At 42.8% G+C, this 21,468-nt stretch overlaps 2 protein-coding genes across 3 annotated transcripts; one reads left to right on the top strand and one right to left on the bottom strand.

Moving 5' to 3' along the window:
- Positions 1-1,583: 1,583 nt before the first annotated feature.
- LOC119779852 (gastrula zinc finger protein XlCGF8.2DB-like) lies at positions 1,584-5,418 on the top strand. Of its 2 annotated transcripts, none has more exons than XM_038279678.1 (2): positions 1,584-1,820; positions 3,990-4,624. In XM_038279678.1, the coding sequence occupies exons 1-2, from the start codon at positions 1,634-1,636 to the stop codon at positions 4,115-4,117; spliced, it is 315 nt and encodes a 104-aa protein (XP_038135606.1). In that variant the 5' UTR covers positions 1,584-1,633; the 3' UTR covers positions 4,118-4,624. The 2 variants fall into 2 exon arrangements, with proteins under 2 accessions (XP_038135606.1, XP_038135605.1); XM_038279677.1 differs by having other exon boundaries at positions 1,588-1,820; positions 3,990-5,418.
- A 3,342-nt stretch (positions 5,419-8,760) lies between these two features.
- mcm2 (minichromosome maintenance complex component 2) lies at positions 8,761-19,652 on the bottom strand. Its single transcript, XM_038279681.1, has 20 exons — positions 19,532-19,652; positions 16,888-17,075; positions 16,649-16,818; positions 16,442-16,572; positions 16,236-16,374; positions 16,053-16,150; positions 15,847-15,968; positions 14,051-14,258; positions 13,837-13,971; positions 13,560-13,751; positions 13,393-13,486; positions 13,227-13,305; positions 12,975-13,146; positions 10,876-11,002; positions 10,685-10,797; positions 10,446-10,610; positions 10,288-10,362; positions 9,515-9,697; positions 9,256-9,411; positions 8,761-9,169 (listed from the first exon to the last, which is right to left on the bottom strand). The coding sequence occupies exons 1-20, from the start codon at positions 19,535-19,537 to the stop codon at positions 9,059-9,061; spliced, it is 2,664 nt and encodes an 887-aa protein (XP_038135609.1). The 5' UTR covers positions 19,538-19,652; the 3' UTR covers positions 8,761-9,058.
- Positions 19,653-21,468: the final 1,816 nt, after the last annotated feature.

A 21,468-nucleotide genomic window follows, 5' to 3' on the forward strand; every position in this document is an offset into this window, starting at 1 on the left:
AGATGGTTAAACAAGTTTTCAGTAGAATCGTCTCTCTGCCTTTGCTTACTTTATCTGTCTTCAGATCATAAAGACTGTAGTGGAGGACTTGGTTAGATTGACAGTTTTTGCAGTGCAGAACTTTTAATGGAGCCACTGTTCCACCAAATTGAAAGGCATGAGGGGTTCAGGCATCTGCAGACATTTTTGGGTTCTTCAAGAATGTCACCCGAAGGAGACTGTACATCATTCAGTCTGATGGATGATTCATGATGCAACAATACATTATATATATATATATATATATATATATATATATATATATATATATATATATATATATATATATATATATATACGGTTTATGAAAACCATCCGAACCGTTCGGTTTGACTGTCTCGGTTCGGTTCGCGTGTGTTGCGTTCGGTTCATGCGCTGCTCCTTTTTCTCATAGGCGAAGCGTTTACACTCCAGAGCAGAAGGTGGCGGTACTGCGACCAAAGCCAACCACCAGTAGTAAACAAGACGAAGAAGAAGCGAAGCAGCGTAGCCGGGTGTAGCAGAAAAAAATCAGTTGTTGTGGAGAATTGTGTGGGTATGGCGAGTGGGAAAGAACAGGAGTTGGAAGACGCGCCAGCAGCACTTTATAGGTCTGCTGTATGGGACCACTTTGCATTTAGAGTGACCTACCATGACGGCGGAAAGAAAGCTGTGGATAACAGTGCAACAGTGTGCAAGCATTGTGCAACACGTTTTGTTTACGCTAACAGCAACATGACCAACATGTCTCATACATCCGTCAGCGCTCCGCCCAGCCCTGCCCCGCTGTGGCTCCCGTCCGCTCCGCTCTGAATTCCTTGGAGATCATAGAGGGCATGCGCCAGATGATTAAATCAAAGCAGCACAACATGTGGAAATGATCCAGGGTTTCCACGGATCATTAAAAATTATTTCAATTCATTAATTTTTTTTGGATTTTTTTCATTAATTTCATAAAGAAAAAAAATTTTCATTCATTTTTATAATTTTTTTTCTTTTTTTTTTTCGGTGTAACAATAAACATATACCGAACCGAAAACCGTGACCACGAAACCGTGAACCAAACCGAACCGTGGATTTTGTGAACCGTTCCACCCCTAATATATATATATATATATAGATAGATAGATAGATAGATAGATAGATAGATAGATAGATAGATAGAACTAGAAACATGTTTGTGTATATCAAAATAAAAATATTATAGAATGTATCAGTAGCTGTACGTGCATTCATCCTGTCAGAATATTCTATTTTTCTTAACCACACTCAGAAAGGCGCTGAATCATTTCTTTGTTTTCGAAAAAAAAAAACGTGAAAATTAGTTAAATATTCAGCGAGCTAAGTTGATTCAAATTGATTCTGTTCCTGCTCAAGACATCACACCGAGGGGAGCTGTCGACCTCCCCAAGATGGCGCCACCAAATTCTGTCAGCGCCCATAGACGACAGCTGTCGATGCGGGATCTACTCTTATATGTTTGGTGTGTGGTACATGAGTTAAAACCCCTGCCCCTCACGAGAAATGACCCAAAAAAGTAAGAAAAACAATAAAATAACGAAATAAAATAACGAGAAAAATATTATAGTGTACCCGGAAGTTATTCTGTCCGCGCATGCGCAGATCGGGTAGCGACATCCACTGCTCAGAAGCTGTTAAAGGGACATTAAAAGATAAAGTAACAAGATGTGAAGACTGCAGCTACAGCGGCAGGAGAGAAAAGACTAAAATGGAGGACAGAGATCATCTTCATCCCAACATCCTGGAAGCTGCTTTAAAGCCAGAAGTTCTGCATCTGAAAGGTTTCTGTTTCCATGTTAGTGTAAAGGAAAGCTCTGTGTTTGCTCCTGGAAGGTTTCTCTCTCAGGTTGTTTTCCTTAGCAGAGATCAACCAGGACAAACTCTTTCAATGACACTTTAATGTTTATTGGTGATTTAACCAGGAGACATGAAAACAGAAATTATAATCTTGGTCAGTTACAGAAGGCAGCTGCTTAGAAAACTGGGCTCACATCTAGTTGAAGTGGTCTGATTCACAGTTAGAGAATCATTTTATACAACTCCAGTCTGCCACATCATTACATCATCACATCATTACATCATCACATCAATACATCATCACATGTTTGCAGATGAGCAGACATCCAGAGACACCACTCTCATTTTGTTCCCACATCTTTGCCACCTGCAGAATGAAGATGACTTTTTATCCTGACAGAGGAACTGTCATAATTAGACAGGGGCGGATTTAGGAAATTTGGGGCCCTAGGCAAAGACAGGCAGGGGCCCCTCTGAATGGAGAAGACAACACATGAAACAGACCCAATCTACAGATAGAGAAATGTTAATAGAATAGACATCCATTTCTTTTCTTCTTGTTTTCCTCTCTATGTTTTGTACTCAGCTGACTTTTCATGCTGTCTCTAAAGGAATGAAAGATTTTTTCCAAGCACTAAGCTCACTTAGCTGATTGCTCCTTCCTGTGTTTCCAAAAAGGCCAAAGTAAATAACCCAGTCCTTCTTTTCACTGTAGACAAGCCATGATCTGCTTCTCTGTTCTCCATTTTTCATTTGGATGAAATAATAGCTGCATGAATCATGACAGCAGACAAGATAGAGGAGAGCAGGAGGCGGGGTTACCAATCTACTTGCTCTGGAGAGCAGAGTTCGCTGCTTTTAGATGTTGTATCCAAAGTCTCCAGTAGCAGAAAAAGTCTCTAGATTTGGCGCTAGGAGCTTTTTAGAAATCAAAGTGCTAGAGGGGTCTGAAAAGTGGCTAAATATAGCGACTAAAGCGCTAAGTTGGCAACACTGCTCTTTGCATGGTTTGGAAAACTTGGAAAAACATTCATTCTGACACGAAACTGGAAGGAATTATTACGAATAAACAGACTCATACATCATCAGTAGGAATAATCATAACATTAGTGAAGGTTTAAGGAAATGTAAGGTGACATTAACTAAAGCCAGTAGTAACCAATTAACGTAAATAGCATACGTTAGTGCACCCGCCACATTGTGAGGGTTTAGCTCGACCTGGAGCAAGTGTTAATCCAGAATAAGATGGATTTTTTCGTGGAATAGCATAGCGCTAACCTGACTCCGCCAGATGGATTTGCTCCGCATATCCATCTGGAAACCTTCCGTAGAAGTAATTTTGGGAAGGGGCTAAAATACTGGTTAGCTGATTGGCCTATGTTGGTGATAGACGGGCCAAAGAAACCAATCAGATCAACGAAGCATATGACGTACTAACAGAGCCATGACGAAAAAACACAACCACAAGCCAGAAACAAGCCAATTGATAGATCAAACTCTTGCCTAAACCAGTCGGGAGAAGAGCAAAAACATCTTTTCCTCTGAGAAAAGCCTCCAGGGCAGTGTTTTGCTCTTCTTTCAGTGAACAAATACTCTGTAATTCCGATAAAACTTGCTTGATAGCCACGCTAACGCTAGTTTCATCGGCTGAAGCCGCCATGTTCTTTAGACTGAACTGTCACGCTTCTCATTGCGTCACACCTCAACCCGCCTCAAAGCCAACGCTGATTGGACGTTCGTTTGGTGAACTGCTCCAAATTTTCTTCAACGGAGAGTCTCCAGACTGATTAGCGAGTGAAATCTTGAAAGCTCGCGAGATCAGGATGAGGCTAGCATAGCGCAGACTACGCTTAAAAATTGGGCATAAATCAAAAATATCTGCGACAAGCTCACTGCGACACACTGCTGCGGGAGGATACTCCTTTAATATTTCACACAGGGGACAATTGTTAGGCAAATTTTAATGAGTTTTATGTATGTTTAGACCCTCAAACAGGTCTGTCATTTAGAAAAGAATAATAAAGATTTAAGTCATAAAGAGATCTTGACAGCTCTTCTCTAAAATAGGAATTTTATTTTATTATTATTAACAATGCCCAGACTGTGCCAAGGTTCTCGCTAATATCCATCAAATGTTTCAATGTTTCCTGCAGATGTAAAGCAGATGCTGGTGGTTAAAGAAGAGGACCCTGTAGACCACCTGGTAGGTGCTGAGCTGCTCAATCCACAGCCCCCCCACACGAAGGAGGAACAGGAGGAGGTCTGCATCAGTCTGAGGTGAGAGCTGCTCAACAGCAAGGAGGAGACCATCAGTTTTCCAGTCAGTGTTCCTCCCTTTGAGAGCGTAGATGTTGATCATTGCCCTCTGATCCTACAGCTTCATCAACATCAAGTTAAAGACAAAGATGTTCTGGGAGAGGAATCCATCAGGGTGAAATATGATGGAGATTGCTTCATTGCCTCAGATGAAGTAAAACCCTGCATCTCTCAGCTGAAACATTTGTCTGAATCTAGACTGAAACCTAAAGACGCGAACGCTGACTGGAAGGAAAGCCCAGAAACAGGATCCTCACCTTCTCTGGATGATGGAGATACTCATCTTACAGAGAAGGACGACGAGGACTCAAGAGGGAAAGTCCAGACAGGAAACATGTTTAGGTGTAAAGACTGCGGTGAAACATTTCCTGAAAAGGGAAGTTTTAGCATCCATAAGAGAATCCACAAAGAAGAGAAAGCTTCCTGTTGTGATGTTTGCGGGAAAAGTTTTACACGGACACATAATTTGAACAATCACATGAGAATCCACACCGGAGAGAAATCCTTCTGTTGTGATGTTTGTGGACAAAAATTCACTCTAAAGCCAAGTTTAAGAGTACACATGCGAATCCACACGGGACAGAAACCCTTTTGCTGTGACTTATGTGGACAAAAATTTTACCAAAAATCAGCCTTGAACACACACGTGAGAATCCACACAGGAGAGAAACCGTTCTGTTGTGAGATCTGTGGGCAAAAATACGTCCAACTATCAAACTTGAAAGCACACCAGAGAACTCACACAGGAGAGAAACCTTTTGGTTGCGATCTATGTGGACAAAGATTTAGCCATCCGTCAACTTTAAGAGCACACGTGAACATCCACAGTGGGGAGAAACCTTTCTGTTGTGAAATCTGTGGGCAAAGATTCTGTCAGAAAACACAGCTAATTACACACATGAGAACTCACACAGGACACAAACCTTATGGCTGTGAACTTTGTGGACAAAGATTTAGTCACAAAGTAAGTTTAAGGACACATATGAGTATCCACACTGGACAGAAACCGTTCTGTTGTGATTTATGTGGACAGGGATATAACCAGCAAGCAGGTTTAACAACACACATGACAATCCACGCAGAACAGGAGCCGCTCTGTTGTGATATGGACAAAGATTTAGCTGCAAATACTCATGAGAATTAAAACGGTCATAGAATGATTCTATAGGGTATCTGGTCCTTCAGGTCTCTAATAGGGTGTGTAACATTGGTTGGGCTGAAAATGGCATATTAGCTGTTCTATGAGCCCTAATGAAGCCTGGTTAAAAGCCCTAGAATGAAACCACAGGTTTCTTTCTTTTATGGTATGATCATGAATATTTAGATGAGCTGTGCTCTGATTGGTTGGTTTACAACGAGGTAAGCTGCTGAGCAAAGATGCATCATAGCAACAAGCACCATATCAAATTGTTGATATGGTAGTATGTCCTACTTTTCAGCTCCAGGGCTGGTCCGGGAACCCCAGTGGGCAGGGGCATGGAGCCAGCGGGGTACAGAGCGACCAAATCTGTCCCGGTGACGGTAGCCTGGACACCGGCGGCTCGTGCTTCACCCCTTCGCCTGCCCTACCAGGACGTGACAAAAGTCCAGGCCAGAACCAAATAAGGCAACATCCCCGAATTGACGTCACCTCGGTGCTTCGTTTGGATTCGCCCCTTTTATGGTGGAGGTTTGGAATTGTAAGATTTGCAGAAAAAGGAGGGGTTGATGGAGTTTGAACTTCTCTGTACGTCCATTTCAGCCACTGAACTATCGTTATTCATCTATGACGATTTGCACTCTATGGCCCCTTTAAGGCTGCATAATATACTGAATTTTTAAAGCAGGGCAGCCACTATGCGATATTTTCATTCATTGCACGCTGATACAGCTCAAATTGTACTGTATAATATAAATATCTGGCTGGTTGCCAAATATGGAAGCAGTTGTACTGCGTTATGTAGTCCTGTTTCTGACATCATGCTCACTTAGCAACACAGAGGAAGCAGGCTGTAAGAAGGGCGTCTACATACTGGGAGTCACGTACGAATCTGGGCAAAAACAGGGTTCTTACTGGCTGACTCGCACGCAATCAGGTCATAAGCTAAGAGATTTCCAGGAAGAGCGTCCAGTCGTGCATGTGCATCCACACAGTGCGATGTGGAAACTATAAATGCCGCCTAGAATGGACCGAAGGTGGGGGATAACTGAATTGTGACGATGCATTGCTGGATGTATGAAGTGTTTAAGACAGCTGTATGAATTCGGTTTTGTAATTAAATCTTTCCCCCCTCCGGATGATAAAATGGTGTGAATCGTGGCCTTCTTTCTGTCATAAGGGAATTCTACCAATGAGATTCCATAGTACGACTAAACTAAATGATTTAAAAGTTTACAGCTCACAATGTTTATCCTCACGCTGTGCAGCCCGACGCTCTGATGCCACCTTACAACGGCTGACTGAATTTTAAACATGTTTGATTTTCGAGGCGGTCGCGAGAGCCTGATCACTCCTCGTTACCCCCTGGACACTACACCACGCACGACATGCGATCAGATTGAAAGTCGGCCGGATCAAAATATTCTCCCACGAATGGAGAATCGGCCCGAAAAGGGCAAAAAATCGTACAGTGTGTGCCCGGCTTCAGGTTGGCCCAGATGTTTGCATTTATGCCATACATCTGTGTTTTGTCACAAGCAGTTTTTCCATCCAGATGTCATGCCACAAAAGATAAAAAAAAATACAAATGAATACAAACAAAGTTGTGAATCAGATGTTTCCTTCCATTGGAGCCAATTAACCAGGCATAAAGTCATGTGTTTAGATTATGCTAGTCGGTAAACAGCTAGTCTGGTTTTGGTGAAGATATTGGAATCAGGGAAGTTGCGCTCACTTTATCACAGCAGCTACTTTTAGCACCGATACATGTCATCCTCTAAAATATGGAAGCAAATCTTTAACATATTTAAGAATGTGGCTGCATTGTTTGACTCATAAATTAAATAAGTAATCATCCTGTTTGCATTTTCATTTCCTTCTTTAACACTGCTCATCCTTTTACTTAATTAAAATTAAAAAGAAAAAGACATTTGAGATTTACTTTTCAAAATGTACCCCAGCAAATACATACCAAAATTCAATTTGAAATGTAAAATTTGTAAATGATAAAGCATTTCCAGAAATGCTTTTTCATTTTAAGAAAACCTTCACAGAGCTGCTTTGAAACTGAAATAATTCAACTTTTAGAATTATCACTTAATAGATTGGATAGTTTTTGCAAATGTTTAGAAGTTATAAAACAAATCATCTTTTTCCTCTTTGAATATATAAACTACTGTTGTTGTTGGTCGGTCAAAATGTGATTTCAAATTATGAAAGTTTAGTTTTTCACAATGGAATAAACATGTTTTACAGTTTGAAATACTGTTAATGTTTTTTTATTATTTTGAAATGTTTGTATTTAATGAATTTGAATATTTTTTTTCTTCACATACCTCTGTCCCATCTCTGTGTTTTATAATAAATTTGTATGAAGATCTGATCTTCAAAAGAGCAATAAGCGATATTGACCACTAGGTGGCGCTGGAGTAAAGAGAAACGTCTTCAGACTTGGAAACAAAGTCAAACCTGAGAAGTGATTAATGTGATTAATGATGTCTGTGTGTTACTGACCCTGGTTGCGTGCACTGAAGAGTATTGGATCTAAATCTATTTATTTACTTTTATTTATTTTAAATAGGCCTATAAGTATTAGGGCCAGGCTAGAGGTTTTTTTTTATGTACTTTGAGAATAAAGTTGTAACATGACAGTGCCCACGTGCATGGCAGTTAAAATCCTAAATAGCACGGAATAATCAATGGATCATTATTTTTACGTAAAACTAATATGTTCGCAGTGATTTAATATATTTAGTGTTAATCAGTAAAAAAATTATTTCCATCACGATCACTGAGTCTGGGAGCGGCCATTTTTGCCCAAATATAGTAACCCCTCCCTCCTGCCATCTTCCAGCAGTGACGTCACGGTGCGGTAAGCCTAGCGCCATTCTCCCCGCTTTACAAGCTAAATCAATGGGAACTACTAGACACATCTGCAATCAACAACAATTATTGAAGATTTCCAGAGGACTTCACCATTGAAATTCACCAGAGCTATAGTGAAAGGTGCTGTAGGAGATCTTGGAAAACAGTTCCAGCAAGTTATATTTTTTGAACATACAACCATGCCTCTCCCTTCAAACCCCTCCAAACAAAGCCTTCAAAACACATGAACGCGCACGCTGTCCGCAGTGCGTTGCTGATCTGACCCCCAGACACCAGATACAGCACTGGGACTTGATCAACAGCCGATACCGCACCGTGACGTCACTAACCAGTAGGTGGCAGTAGTGTTCTTTGACAAACATGGATGCCTCCAGTAAAGCACATTCACATGAACATCACTCTGAATTAAAAACACTGATCATTTATTGAACAGGATGGTATCATTTCAGATTTAAAGAACTTTCAGAAGTTTGAATTCTGAATATGAGCGACTTTTCCTTTAAAAACAACAGAAGCTCAAATGAATATTTTACACATATGAACTCATTTGGTTCATTGGGAAAATAACGGCTGAGATGAAGAGAAACGGTTTAGAAAATGTATTTATTATCAGCTTCATTTTAACAGGAACTTTTTTCTTTTTCATCTTCAATAAAAGTCACTTCCTGCTCATTGAGCAAAACTACAAACAGGCAGAAATCCTCACATCAAACATGTACAATTATTTACAGCCGGAACGACGGAGCAGCAGAACTTTTTTTTTTCTTCTTCTTGTTCTTCTGTAACTGATGGGAGCTCCGACGTCGCCACGCTCCAGGTGATCCCTCAGATAAAGTCAGCAGTCCCGGATGGTCTCCCTCTGAGCTTCTCCAGGGTCTGGGTTCAGAACTGCTGCAGGATCAGCTTCTTCTTGGAATCGTGGCTGAACTTGTTGGAGCGGAAGAGCTCGCTGTCGTAGAAGGCCGACAGGTTGTGGATGTTGATCTGTCGGGCCTGGAGGAGAGCAGAAACAAACGCACACCATCAGCCGAGGCCTTCCAGCCGCTCGGCGCCGCGGGCGGGGAGCGCTTCCTTCTTACCTTGTCGTGCAGATCCTTCTCAGGGATCTCGACGGTGTCGTTCTGGACGCCGTACCTGCTCCTCTGGTAGGCCACCTGCTCGGCCACCAGCTGTTTGAGGATGAAGAGCAGCAGCTCGTTGTTGTCTCTGCGGAACGCCAGGTAGCGCGCAAACGTCTGGAGGACAGAAACCAAAGAGTTAACCTCTATCTAGCAGTCGGTCCGGCTGTCGACTCTTCCAATAATTCGAGCTAGGGTTGAAGGAGGAGCAGCCACAGACCTTCCTCATGCTCCTCATCACGCTGAACTTCTGCGTGTCGATGAAGCTCTCCAGCATCACTCTGATGGCCATGTTCACGTCGTCCTCCAGGACGTAGTCCCTCAGGTGAATCTTGGCGTGAGCCTCTGCCATGCGGATCATGGACTCGATGTGACGCACCGTGATGGGGATGCTGCCTGTGGCCTGCAGGGGGCAGCAAAACGTCATCAGCTTCATGGAGCTCCAACCAGAACATGATGGCCTCAGAGGGACCAAGCAGGATTCAGTTTGGAGCGTTTTTGTTCTAACATGTTTTGTTGTTTACATGGAAATTTGGGAAAAAATTCACATAAAAAAAAAAAAATGTCAAGAAGAGTAACTCAGATTTCTTTATATGAAATAAAAATATTTTAATAGATTTTATATTTTTAAACTTCATGTTTTTTTTTTTTTTTACATTTCCTTTTTTCAGGTTAAGGTGTTTGAAAACACATTTTATTTAATAAGAATTAAATTAGTCAAACTAATAAAAAACAATTTTTTTATTAAAAAAAATGTTTGAAAATATAATGGAGTAAAAACATTTATGAAAAAAATATATATATTTAAAATAAAATAGCAAAGGTGCCCTAAAAACATATTTTTTAAAATGAAATGTTTTTAGAAGTTTAATTCCTGGATTGCATCGATTTTCCCAGATTTGTTTTTTTTATTTGGAAAAAAAAAAAAAAAAAAAGTAAAAAATTTTTTGGTTGAAACGAAGGAACAAAGTTTCTTCCACATGGTCGACTCACCATGGACTCCTTCCGCAGGTCGCTGTAGATCCGCGCCATCTTGTCCTGATCCATCTGGTTCAGTTTGGGGTGAATCTGCACAGAAACAGTCGTTACCCATAATGCAGCTGGAGCAGAACCCCCACCCCCCTCCAGCCCAGACCTCGGCGCCATCGTACCCGTTCTTTAGCGTAGAGGATGTACTTCCTCAGCAGCTCCTGAGGGATCGGAGGAACGTCCGACGTGTTGGGCAGAACCACATCCTCCAAAGCCACGCCCCCTTCCTTGTTGCTAGGGTGATGCTTGATATGGGAGCCCACGACGAAGCGTGCAAGCATCTCATCCTGGGTGGAGAACAGGAGAGTTTCAAATATTCGAACCGGACGTCGTTTGACGTCAGACTCCAGAGTTCTGGTACCTGCACCGGGTCCACGGTGTCTCTGACCACACACAGCACGTCGAAACGCGACAGGATGGGCTCCGTCAGGTCCACATTCTCCGCGAAGGTGAGCGAAGGGTCGTACCTGCCGCCTGGAGAAAAGCAGAAGAGCGAAGCGGTTAGAGAGAACGGCGGTTCGAGTCCATCCGCCGGTCTGAACCGTCACTCACCGATGGGGTTGGCGGCGGCGATGACGGTGCATCTGGCCTGCAGCGAGGTGACGATGCCGGCTTTGGAGATGGAGATGCTCTGCTGCTCCATGGCTTCGTGGATGCTCGTCCTGTCGGCGTCGTTCATCTGGAGGTCAGAGGTCAAACTTCAGTACAGAGAGAACAATAGACGGGAAACAAACAGGGTTCCTGCGGGTCCTTGAAAAGTCTTAAAAGGCATTGAATTCTTCAAAATAAAACTAAGGCCTTAATTGGTATTAAAATGTCTTAAATCAGTCTTTCATGGGTCTTAATTTTTAAAATATAAATAGGATTATTTTTATTATAATTTATTTTTGTAATCTAAATAAAACATTAAAATTTACCTTTTTTTTATAAAAAAATAAACAGCTCGCCATTATTGGTTCCGTCCCGACAGCGGAACCAATAAAGCGTTGTTGCGGCCGGGACATTTGGGAGATGCTCCATTTACTTTTTGTCTGGAAAATATGAGCAAGTATAAATGTAACCAAAATTGTCTCCAGCCAAGAGTTTTCTCCATGGTTTAAACCAGTACCATTCAATTCAATTCAAGCTGGGAACGATGGGAATTAAGGCAGTGGAGTCGCATGCGAAGCACGAAACACAAAGCGTCAAAATGGAGTTACAGAGAAACAGCCGGTATTTCTCAGTTTAGTTCCACCCTTGTCTCTGCAACGCCTCCACTTATCACCAAATCAAACATACTAAGAAAACCATACAAAGAAAAATAGCTGCAAAAAAGACTTAGCACTGGTTATGTTGGGGCTTTAAAACTGATTAGTTTTGTTCCCTGCTAAAACAAAGTTTGTGAATTCAGTTAAATAATTGTTCAAATATATTTGTCATTTGTGTGTTTTTAGCTTTCTTCCTGTATGGGAAGCTTTTCAACATTTGAAACATTAGTGCAGTGGTTTATGTTAAAATAAACCTTTGGGTTAAGTTGTCGCAAGCAGGTTTTTCTTGTGAATTTGGTCTTAAATTTTTATTTCAAGTGGCATTAAAAAGTCTTAAATTTAACTTGCCTTATGCTGTAGGAACCTAGCCTCGTGAGACCATCCTGATCTCACGAGCTTTCAAGGTTTCACTCGCAGATCAGTCTGGAGACTCTCCGTTAAAGAAAATTTGGAGCCGTTCACCAAACGAACGTCCAATCAGCGTTGGCTTTGAGGCGGGTTGAGGTGTGACGCAACAAGAAGCGCGACAGTTCAGTCTAAAGAACATGGCGGCTTCAGCTGATGAAACTAGCGTTAGCGTGGCTATCAAGCAAGTTTTATCGGAATTATAGAGTATTTCTTCACTGAAAGAAGAGCAAAACACTGCTCTGGAGGCTTTTCTCAGAGGAAAAGATGTTTTTGCTCTTCTCCCGACTGGTTTCCGCAAGAGTAGCCTGGCTTGTGGTTGTGTTTTCATCGTCGCTCTGTTAGTACGTCATATGCTTCGTTGATCTGATTGGTTTATTTGGCCCGTCTCTCACCAACATAGGCCAATCAGCTAACCAGTATTTTCGCCCCTTCCCAAAATTACTTCAACGCAAATCCATCCCCCAGATGGATTTGCGTTAACCTGACTCCCCCAGATGGATTTGCGGAGTCAGGTTAATAATGACTGACAAAAATAAAAAGGAAAAAACATTTCTGAAGAAGATCTGAACTAATTATTTGGAAACAGTTTTGAAAAAAAAAAAAAAAAAATGTTGAAACCAAACAAAGACAAAAAATGAAGATAAAATTTAAAATTAAAAGAAAGAGGATTTAAATATGATATTTTTAAAATATATTTTAAAAAAATTAAATTTTGAAACTGAAAGAAAATAAGACTATTTGCATGTTTTCTAAACATAAACCAGGCTTTGTTGGGCTGCTGGATAAAACCTGGAACTCAACGCCATTTCTGACATTTTGAATCAAAAAATCTTTCTGGATGGAAGAGAAACGTCTTCAAACTTGGAAACAAAGTCCAGTGGATTGATTTTAACTTTTCTGGAATCCCTGATGACCCAAACTTCCACTGGAACTGAATCTGTCCGGCGTTTCTGGTCATCGGACGTTTCCCATACCCTCAAAGTAAACGTGTCTCACCTTATCGAACTCGTCGATCAGGCAGACCCCGCGGTCGGCCAGCACCAGCGCCCCGGCCTCCAGCGTCCACTCGCGGCTCACCGGGTGCCTCTGAACGTACGCTGTCAGACCCACGGCGGACGCGCCCTGCCCGGTGGTGAACACGGCGCGGCTCGCCACCTTCTCCACGTACCTGCGGGAGGAAACGTTAGAACAGCTTCTGATCCCGATTAGAACCTCAGACCCAGCGGTCTGCCAGGAGACCAGTCATACTTGAGGAACTGGGACTTGGCGGTTCCCGGGTCTCCGCACAGCAGCACGTTGATGTCGCCACGGACCTTGTGCTTCCCACCTGCAGGAGACAGAACGACCGATGAGTGGATTCTACAGGCGGCGAGGATCGGACCGAGTCAGAGCGGCGGCGGGGGGGGGTCAGTACCTGGGTTCTTGGGCTCTCCTCCGAACAGGGACAGAGCCAGGGCTCGCTTGATGTCCTCGTGACCATATATGGACGGGGCGATGCTGGCGAAGATCTGCAGGAGGAGGTCAGAGGTCAGCTTCACCCGAGACAAAGATCGGCTGCGCTTCAGGAGGCGCCCTGCTCACCCTCTCCCCGATCCGCTCGTCCTTCGACAACGCCACGATGGCTTTGACGTCTTCGTCCGTCAGCTCCGCCACGGCCACGCCCTCGTCCCTGCAGGTGATGTGATTGGCCAGGATCACCGTGGCGAACACCGGGAAGCCGTTGGCCGTGTTCAGGGAGCCGTCGTAGTTGTTGTGGTAGATTCCCGTCAGCTCCTGAAGGGACAGAAGGACGGGACGTGACCACAGAAGCTCCGCCCGCTCCGGGGAGCGACCTACTTCCTGGGTCAGAGCCACTTACGATCTCGTCTCCAGGCTTGCAGCTGTCCACCAGGTCGGCCAGCAGGATGGCGTCCTTGGAGCGCGGCAGGCGGCCGGCCGCCACCTTTCCAGGACTCTCCTGGATGGTGATCCGCTGGTAGTTCTGATACACCGTCTGAAGGAGGGAGACTCGCCGTTACCGGAAGGCTTAAACTCAGCGGTTCTACCGCCGCTTTGGACTCGGAGCAGCTCACCTCCTCCATGTTGATCTCAAAGGGCCCCTGGGACTGACACTCTGGACAGGAGCCCGGCTTCACCTCCTGGTTCTGGGACTGGAAGAACGGCCCCAGCACGAAGTTACACTTGTTACAGTTGTACTTGACCATGCTGAGCTGAGGGAGCACGCCGGTGCAGCTGCTCACCACGCCGCTGGTTCGGATCAGCTGGTTCAGGTGGAGCTGCCTGAGGGGGAGGAGCCAAGAGGAGGTCAGTAAAAACAAACATCATAGATGTCATAATAATTGTTCATTTCAGTCTTTGGCCGTTTCTCAACATGTGTACTTGTTCATTCTCATTCTATTACCGTATTTTCGCTAATATAAGGCACATATAAACGTCTTTTTTCCCTCAAAATGTGCGGCGCGCCCTATGTGTGTTGTTACTGCGGACGTTGTTGAGACCACCATGAGAACGTTAAAGGGGGAAGTGTGGGCGTGGCTTGTGTATAAAAGAACAGGTACATGCTTTATGCAGAACATTGTTGTCATAACGACCCTGAAAATGGCAAAGAGACACGCCTATGAAGCACAGTTTAAACTGAAGGCTATCAGCTACGCAGAGGAACATGGAAACCGAGCAGCCGCCAGAGAATTCAAGATTAATGAATCGATGGTTCGCAAGCGGAGGAAGATGGAAAACGAACTCCGACGGGTGAAGAAGACGCAGATGAGTTTCCACGGACATAAGGCGAGGTGGAGGAAAGACTCGAGCGGTGGATCATCGAGTGGGGCCAGCGTTTAGACAGTCGCTGTTCAACTAAAAGCAGTAACGCTAGCGGAAGGAACTTTAACCGGCCGTTCAAAGTAAGGCTGCGAGCGGCGTGGGAGCGATGGATGACCGACAGAGACCACAGTTTCATGAAAAAGTGAAAGGCAGCGCCGGGCAAGTTACGCCACCGTTTGCGGATGGATTGTAGATGGACTAACGTGTCTGCTGGCTCTGTTGTTCAAGTTTTCCCAAAAGCCGGCATTATTTCCAAGGAGCCGCCCGGCACGGAAAGTGACTCGCGCCCTATAGTCTGGTGCGCCTTATGGTCAGGAAAATGCGGTGACCTAAAATCTGTAGTCAACTGAACATTTATTCTGTATTTTTAAACAAGTTTTGAAGAGTTATAGTTTATATTTGTATTTTTCATTGTAAAATTCTTACTGTTGTGTTTTTAGGTCGACAATTTTTAGCATCTGTCCAGGGAAACAGACGAGCTTGTTGGATAATTCTGGTGAATTTGCAGGATTCCTAATAATATTCACCGTCCCTGTCGAATCAATAAATAAATCTAAATCTCGTGTCCTCGTGAAACGTCACCATCCTCAGCCCTAGTGCTGTTCCAGTTCACCAGAACAGAGCAGACGTGTCCGTTCTCCAGACTGACAGCTGTCCCAGCATGCACTGCGGCAGCAGCTTCCAGGTTAGCGCTCACAGAGCTCAGAGTATTGAGTTAAAAGTTCTCTTTTCTGTTGCCTTAATTCAATAAAATAAGTTTAAGATCATTTGAGGCGAGAAATTATACTTTAAGCTTCACTTTATGGACCATTTACCGATTTAATGTGCAATATAAAAGCACATTTCCGAAGCAATCAGCGGACCTCAGTCGGGGCTAACGTTAGCCCGCCTGCAGCAGCTAGAATCTACAGATGTGATGCACCAAGATGGATGCCCTATAGAATATTCCTGGCTAAACGCCCGGTCGCTAATCTGCTCCTGCTTTCTAGCGCCGCTGTAAAGCGATGGCGGAGGCCTGAGTGGATGTCGGGGTCAGAAGGGGGAGAACCTGAGGGCACGGATCTCCTCCACCAGCGGCAGGTTACAGATGCGGACGTGGATCTCGTGAGCGATGCGGTCGTATTTCGGGTACATGGCGAGGACCACTTCTTTGGCTGCTTCATCAAAAATCTGCGAAGACATAAGATGGTCCAGTTAGCCACACACAGCGGCCCGCTCTCCATCCAGAACCGGAAGCAGAACCACGGCGCTCACCTTCAGCATCTCGGTGGGGGCCTCTGGCAGGAAGTAGGCCAGAACGTGCTCTCTGGCCGCCAGATCTTCATAATTCACCACCAGACTCTCCTTGTTCTCTGCACACAGCGGGACGACAAACCGCGGGTTGTTTTTTCCAGAACTGAAACTCGTCAAACAGCCGAACCCAGGAAACCAAACTACCTTTGCACATGTCGCTGATCTTCTCCTTGAAGACGTTGTGGCCGTTTTCATCCACGTGGGTCCGCAGGAAGTTCTTGAAGCGGTTGTAGATCTCGAGTCGAGGAGCCGCCATGGAGACCCACTCCCTGACGGTGTGACCCTGCGGGTCAGGATCCGGTTAGAACCAGAGCGGCTCAGAAAGGCCTGGAAGCTTGAACTTCACAAACCTTCATGTCTTCCAGGTTCTCGATGCTCTCGATCATCTCTTCGTCGTCTCCGTCGGTGATGCCCTCAGCTGCGCGCTCCGCTAGCCGCCTTCGTCTCGCCGCAGGCCGCTCGTCGTCCTCGTCTTCGCTTTCTGAAAGGAACAAACGGCGTCAGTCTGCATCCTGCTGATGCCTGGAGAGGTTTGAGATCGTTCTGGTTCTTCTCACCATAAAGGAGTCCTCTCCTCAGCCTCCCCTCTCCCTGCACCCTGTCCCTCCGCCTCATCGCCTCCTCCGCAGCAGCCCGGGCACCGGGAGACAGCTCCGACAGATCCTCGTCATCCAGGTCCAAACCTTCTGCCTCGTACTGATCCAGTTCTGGGATGGCACGGTAATCCCTGGAGGAGCAGCTCACAGTTACGATCCACCCAGCAGGTTTCTGATCCGTGCCAGAACCCGGTCCCTACCTCTCCATCCCGTCGCCAATCAGATCCTCCCCGTCTGCCTCCTCTTCCTCAGGCAGGGGGCCGTCCCCCAGCAGCCCCTCGGACTCATCCTCAAAGGGAGGGAGGTCCCGCCCGGGGCTGGAGGTCAGGTCTCCTCTCCTGGAGGCTCGGCTGGGGCTGGTGGCCATGTGGAACGATTCAGAGGAATCCTGGAAAACAAAACCAGTTAAGATCCACATGCATGAGGGAAATATTTACACGACGGATGAAAGGATGAAATGTATTTTCCCTATAAAAGCCCTGCTATCCCACAGAGGTTCGGTCGACCTGGAGGAGGCCATATTGGGAAGGAATATTCTTCTAAGTCTGATCAAAGTGAACCAAGACCTGCCGTCCAGAAGCCAACAGCTGCAGAGCAGCCAATCGGCTCCCAGAGACCCAATGAACAATCAGAGTCACTAAACTAACAGCTAGCGTCCGTTTAAAACAGTTCCCTTTGTCTGCTAGCTATTAGCTCTGCATCTCTGCGGCTAACGGCGCGCTACATCTAGCTTCTCATGTTTTTATAGGATCTGTTATAGTTTCCAATCAACAGTCTGATCAGTAATTATTTTCCAATTATGTAAATCATTCGAAAAATATATTATTTTTACCGAATGTTCCGATGCACCTCCTGGGTTTAGCCTTGGGAATTATTTTGAACACATTTCAGCTGCTTTGACTTTAAAAGCTGATGTGATTTCATTTTAATTCTAACCCTGAGCTGTGAGGTCGTTGCTTTCGTTCGTTTGCATTTTTCTTCTGCGTGTCGATTGCCTTCACAGAATCTGATCCACAAAATTCAATTTAAAGGTCTCATTCGTAAAAACTTAATCTGGAAAAGATTAATTTCTGGTTTGAAACTTTTTCTTTGACTTTCCATTAACAAAAGGTGCTTGCAACAATAACGAAAAAAAAAAAAAGGATTTCAGGAATATACAATTTGCTAAAGTTTCAAATACAAGTTTTAGTATAAAATAAAATGTTTTTGTTGTTTTGTTCCACTTTAGGAACCAATCAGATGGATTTACTGCAACCAAAATCTGATCAGAATCATGAAAAAAAATGTTTTTATTGAAGGATGGAAACCAACTTAAGGTGCGCTTACTGCCACCTACCAGACTGCTGTGAGGTCATCAATGATGTCAGAGGGAAGGTATTAATACACACCTAATTCTGCTTATTTATATCCATGCACACTCGCATATAAATCAGTATGTGTGTATATGCACATGCATACACACACTTATAATCATACTTTAAATTAGATTAAATAATCCAGTGTTTTTTTTTTATCGAATTAATTGATTTCTAACTGAATTTGATTTATTTCCTTAACGATTTTTCATAGAAAATCCTATTTTCTCTCTATTAAGAATCGACTTAAGTGTTGATTTCCCTCATTACGTTCTAATAATAAATGTTCCACTGTTTCCATCTGATTACAGGGATTATAATCCCTGTTTCCATATTATAAAAAGATAACCATTAAGTCCAGTAAGACCAATTCTGAGTGGAGATATGACTGCCTCTTCTTTCTGCCTTCCATTCATGCAACCATTACCCCCCACAGTCTTTTGAATTTTATCTACCAGTGTGATGAAATACTGTAGCATCTCATTAGATTGAGTTAGCATCTCATTATAATAAGATAATTTTTTTTTTTTTTTTTTTTACAGTGTGGCAGAAACGGGCTTCCATATAATCTCAATTTTCCTGCCAAACCTCAGATTTTATTCTGAATTACAGATTTAACCTCACTTTCACTTAAAGGGATACTTAAATTGATAATATCTGATTTAAAGGCCTGTTTTTAGCTAATATATCTACTTTATTTCCATCAATATCTACATGAGCAGGAAGTCTGACACATCCTACATTTATTATTATGAAGATGAAATAATAAGTGATATATATCTAATAATGAATCTAATCTATAACACTTACCAGATTTGATGGTTAATAATGCAGCTTGAACATCAGATGCAATTATATAATTACTTTCTTCTCTAACATGATCATCAGGAATTGGCTGATTAATTTATCAATGGGGGTAAATAAGACCTGATGGTCCATTGAAAATGAAACATCAGCTCTGATATTTTATCTCGTTTCAAACTGTGTGAATTTTATGCATTTTTTAGTTGAACTTTTAGCTTCATCCAGAAACACGTGCAGCCTTTTCATTATTTTTATTCCTGACTCATCCAAACCCTCACAGGAGCATCAGATTAGCCCATATATACCAATAAAAACACCCATGTGGGAAACAGAGTGGCTGTTTTTAGTCTGTTATATGGGATGCCATCAGCAGCCACATGGCAGCTCACCCTTTAAAACATCCCTCCTGACTAATGATTACAGATTAAATCACACATTAAATCAAAACACCAGAACCCTCATCAGAAAAAAAGGATTTTAACAAGAACTCCTGAACTAAACGGACATTTTTAACCAAACCAAATCTCTCCATTATTATCAGCAAAGCTACTAAAGCACAGATAACTGCGGATAAACTGAAGCTACAGTTACTAAACTCTGTTTATTTATCTGTTTTATCACAAACTAAACTCAGAGGTTACGCAATAAAACCCAATAAAAGCAGATTTCACTGGTTTTTACTCACCGCCATTGCTGCGCTGCTGTGGGTCTGCTGCTTCTTCTCCTTCCTGACTGGAGTCTCTTTTCGCGCGAAACAACCACGTGACTAGCAAAGCCCGCGAAAGAACATGAATATTGAACCAGAGCCCTGGCGTCCGGGCTTCCTATTGGTTGGTGGTTTTCTACGAGGCGTGGCCTTGAACTGAAACCGGTATGGCAGGCCGATTTGGAATTTATTAGAAGCGCTGTCCTCTCAATTGTTTCATTTGTTAATCTCTAAAATAAGATTCTTCCTACTCAAAACTACATTCCTACTAGTCAGAAATGTACATATAGATATCCTAAATTACATTATTGCTATCAAAAATTACATTTCAGGCTGCCATGAGAATGAAGTCTACTATCAGATCTCCATAAAAGGTCACTGCTAGTCACAATTATTATTTCAGATGTCAAAAACAAATAATTCAAATATCAAATATCCAGAAATCTAAACTGTATTTCTACTTCCTTCTTACTAGTACAATTATATTTTTTCAGAAGCCTGAAATGTAATTTTTAAAAGCAAAAATGTAATTTATGATATCTAAATGTACATTTCTGGCTAGTAGGAATTTTGATTAATTTTGAAGAATTTCTACAATTATTTCTACAAATGGAACAATAGAAGACAGCACTTCTAATAAATGTCAAAATAGCTTGCCATACACCTAAATAAACCGACATCTCTTTCAGCTTGGGCGGGGTTTGTGACGTAAGGTTATTTTTCCCGGGAACAGATGTAACTAAAGGCTGGCCTTAGTAAACTCGCTCTGCTTTGTTTCACTTTTCTTCTTTTTTTGATGAGAACAAACATGAAACAGAAATATATGATATGAATAAATGTACAGTCTGACCAAAGATTAATATTTAGATTTTAAAAAGAAATGCAGGAACTCTTCATTATTATGTTATTCTCATACAGGATTCTAAGGTCCACATGTGTGTGCTATTTTTTCTATAATCTTTTTGCTGCTGTGAACACCAGAATCCCGCATTGTGGGAAAATAAAGGGATTTTCTATTCTTTTCTATTCTATTCTAAGAAAGTGAACATCCATTTTGATAAAACCTAAGTTTGTTCTATAAAACAAGTTGATATGGACCAACTGCAGACATATCTTAGTAAACTTGTTAAAATCCCCATGTTTTCACCACTTACACCCCAGAGCACAGGTAACCGTCACCTTAAGCCTTTTCAAAATGTTCACTCTCAGACACAAATAAATAAACTGATGTCAGAGTTTTTTTAAACTGAGAACTGTAAAAGTGAAGGAACATAAATTATTTGTCATATTGGAATTTTTTACAATGTTAAATCATGAAATCTAACCACCCTTTTCTACATGCTCTGCTGTCAGTTACAATACAGGGATCCAGGGGGTGTCTGTAGATACGATGAACCAGTAAAAGTACCTGGGAGTGTACTTTAATAATAGGTTGGACTGGTCTAGGAACACCAAGTCTACAAAAAGGGCCGACTCATGAGCTGCCTGAGCCGTAACTTTACGGAGACGAAGACGTCCACATTAATCATAGAAACAGCCAAGATTCCCACGATGAACGAGAGAGCTGCAGAAATCCACAGCTTAGTAGAAAAGCAGTTATCTAAAAACCCGATAAATGGGACAAAGCACACAGATAGAGGATGGTCTGCTCAGAATATGTGACTTTATGGTCTAAATGGAAAACGCCCAAATACCACACATCATTCTGAACAAAGATGCAAAGGTAACGGTAAACTAGCTCCTCAGGCGGCTTTTGTTTTTAGAAAAGAAACATTAAGCAGTTGAACTAAGAGACAATTTTTATGTCAAAAGGGACAAAAGAGAGATAACATAAAGTTAGGCATTGAACTAACAAATAATGCAGAAGGGGAGAATAGAGACAGAATAAAGCGGAAAGATGAAAAGTGGTCCCTACG

The sequence above is a fragment of the Cyprinodon tularosa genome, unplaced genomic scaffold (genome assembly GCF_016077235.1).
Source record: "Cyprinodon tularosa strain WSP-4 unplaced genomic scaffold, ASM1607723v1 ctg152, whole genome shotgun sequence".
NCBI classification, from domain to species: Eukaryota; Metazoa; Chordata; class Actinopteri; order Cyprinodontiformes; family Cyprinodontidae; genus Cyprinodon; species Cyprinodon tularosa.

What these genes read in the sequence shown, in the direction of transcription:
- mcm2 (XM_038279681.1), bottom strand. An exon ending in GAGGAGAGGACTCCTTTATG is followed by an intron (nt 16,573 to 16,648) that starts GTGAGAAGAACC and finishes TGTTCCTTTCAG; the next exon opens with AAAGCGAAGACGAGGACGAC. An exon ending in CGCCGCCGCCAACCCCATCG is followed by an intron (nt 10,798 to 10,875) that starts GTGAGTGACGGT and finishes GCTTTTCTCCAG; the next exon opens with GCGGCAGGTACGACCCTTCG.
- LOC119779852 (XM_038279677.1), top strand. Translation starts at nt 4,487, where the DNA reads ATGTTTAGGTGTAAAGACTGCGGTGAAACATTTCCTGAAAAGGGAAGT.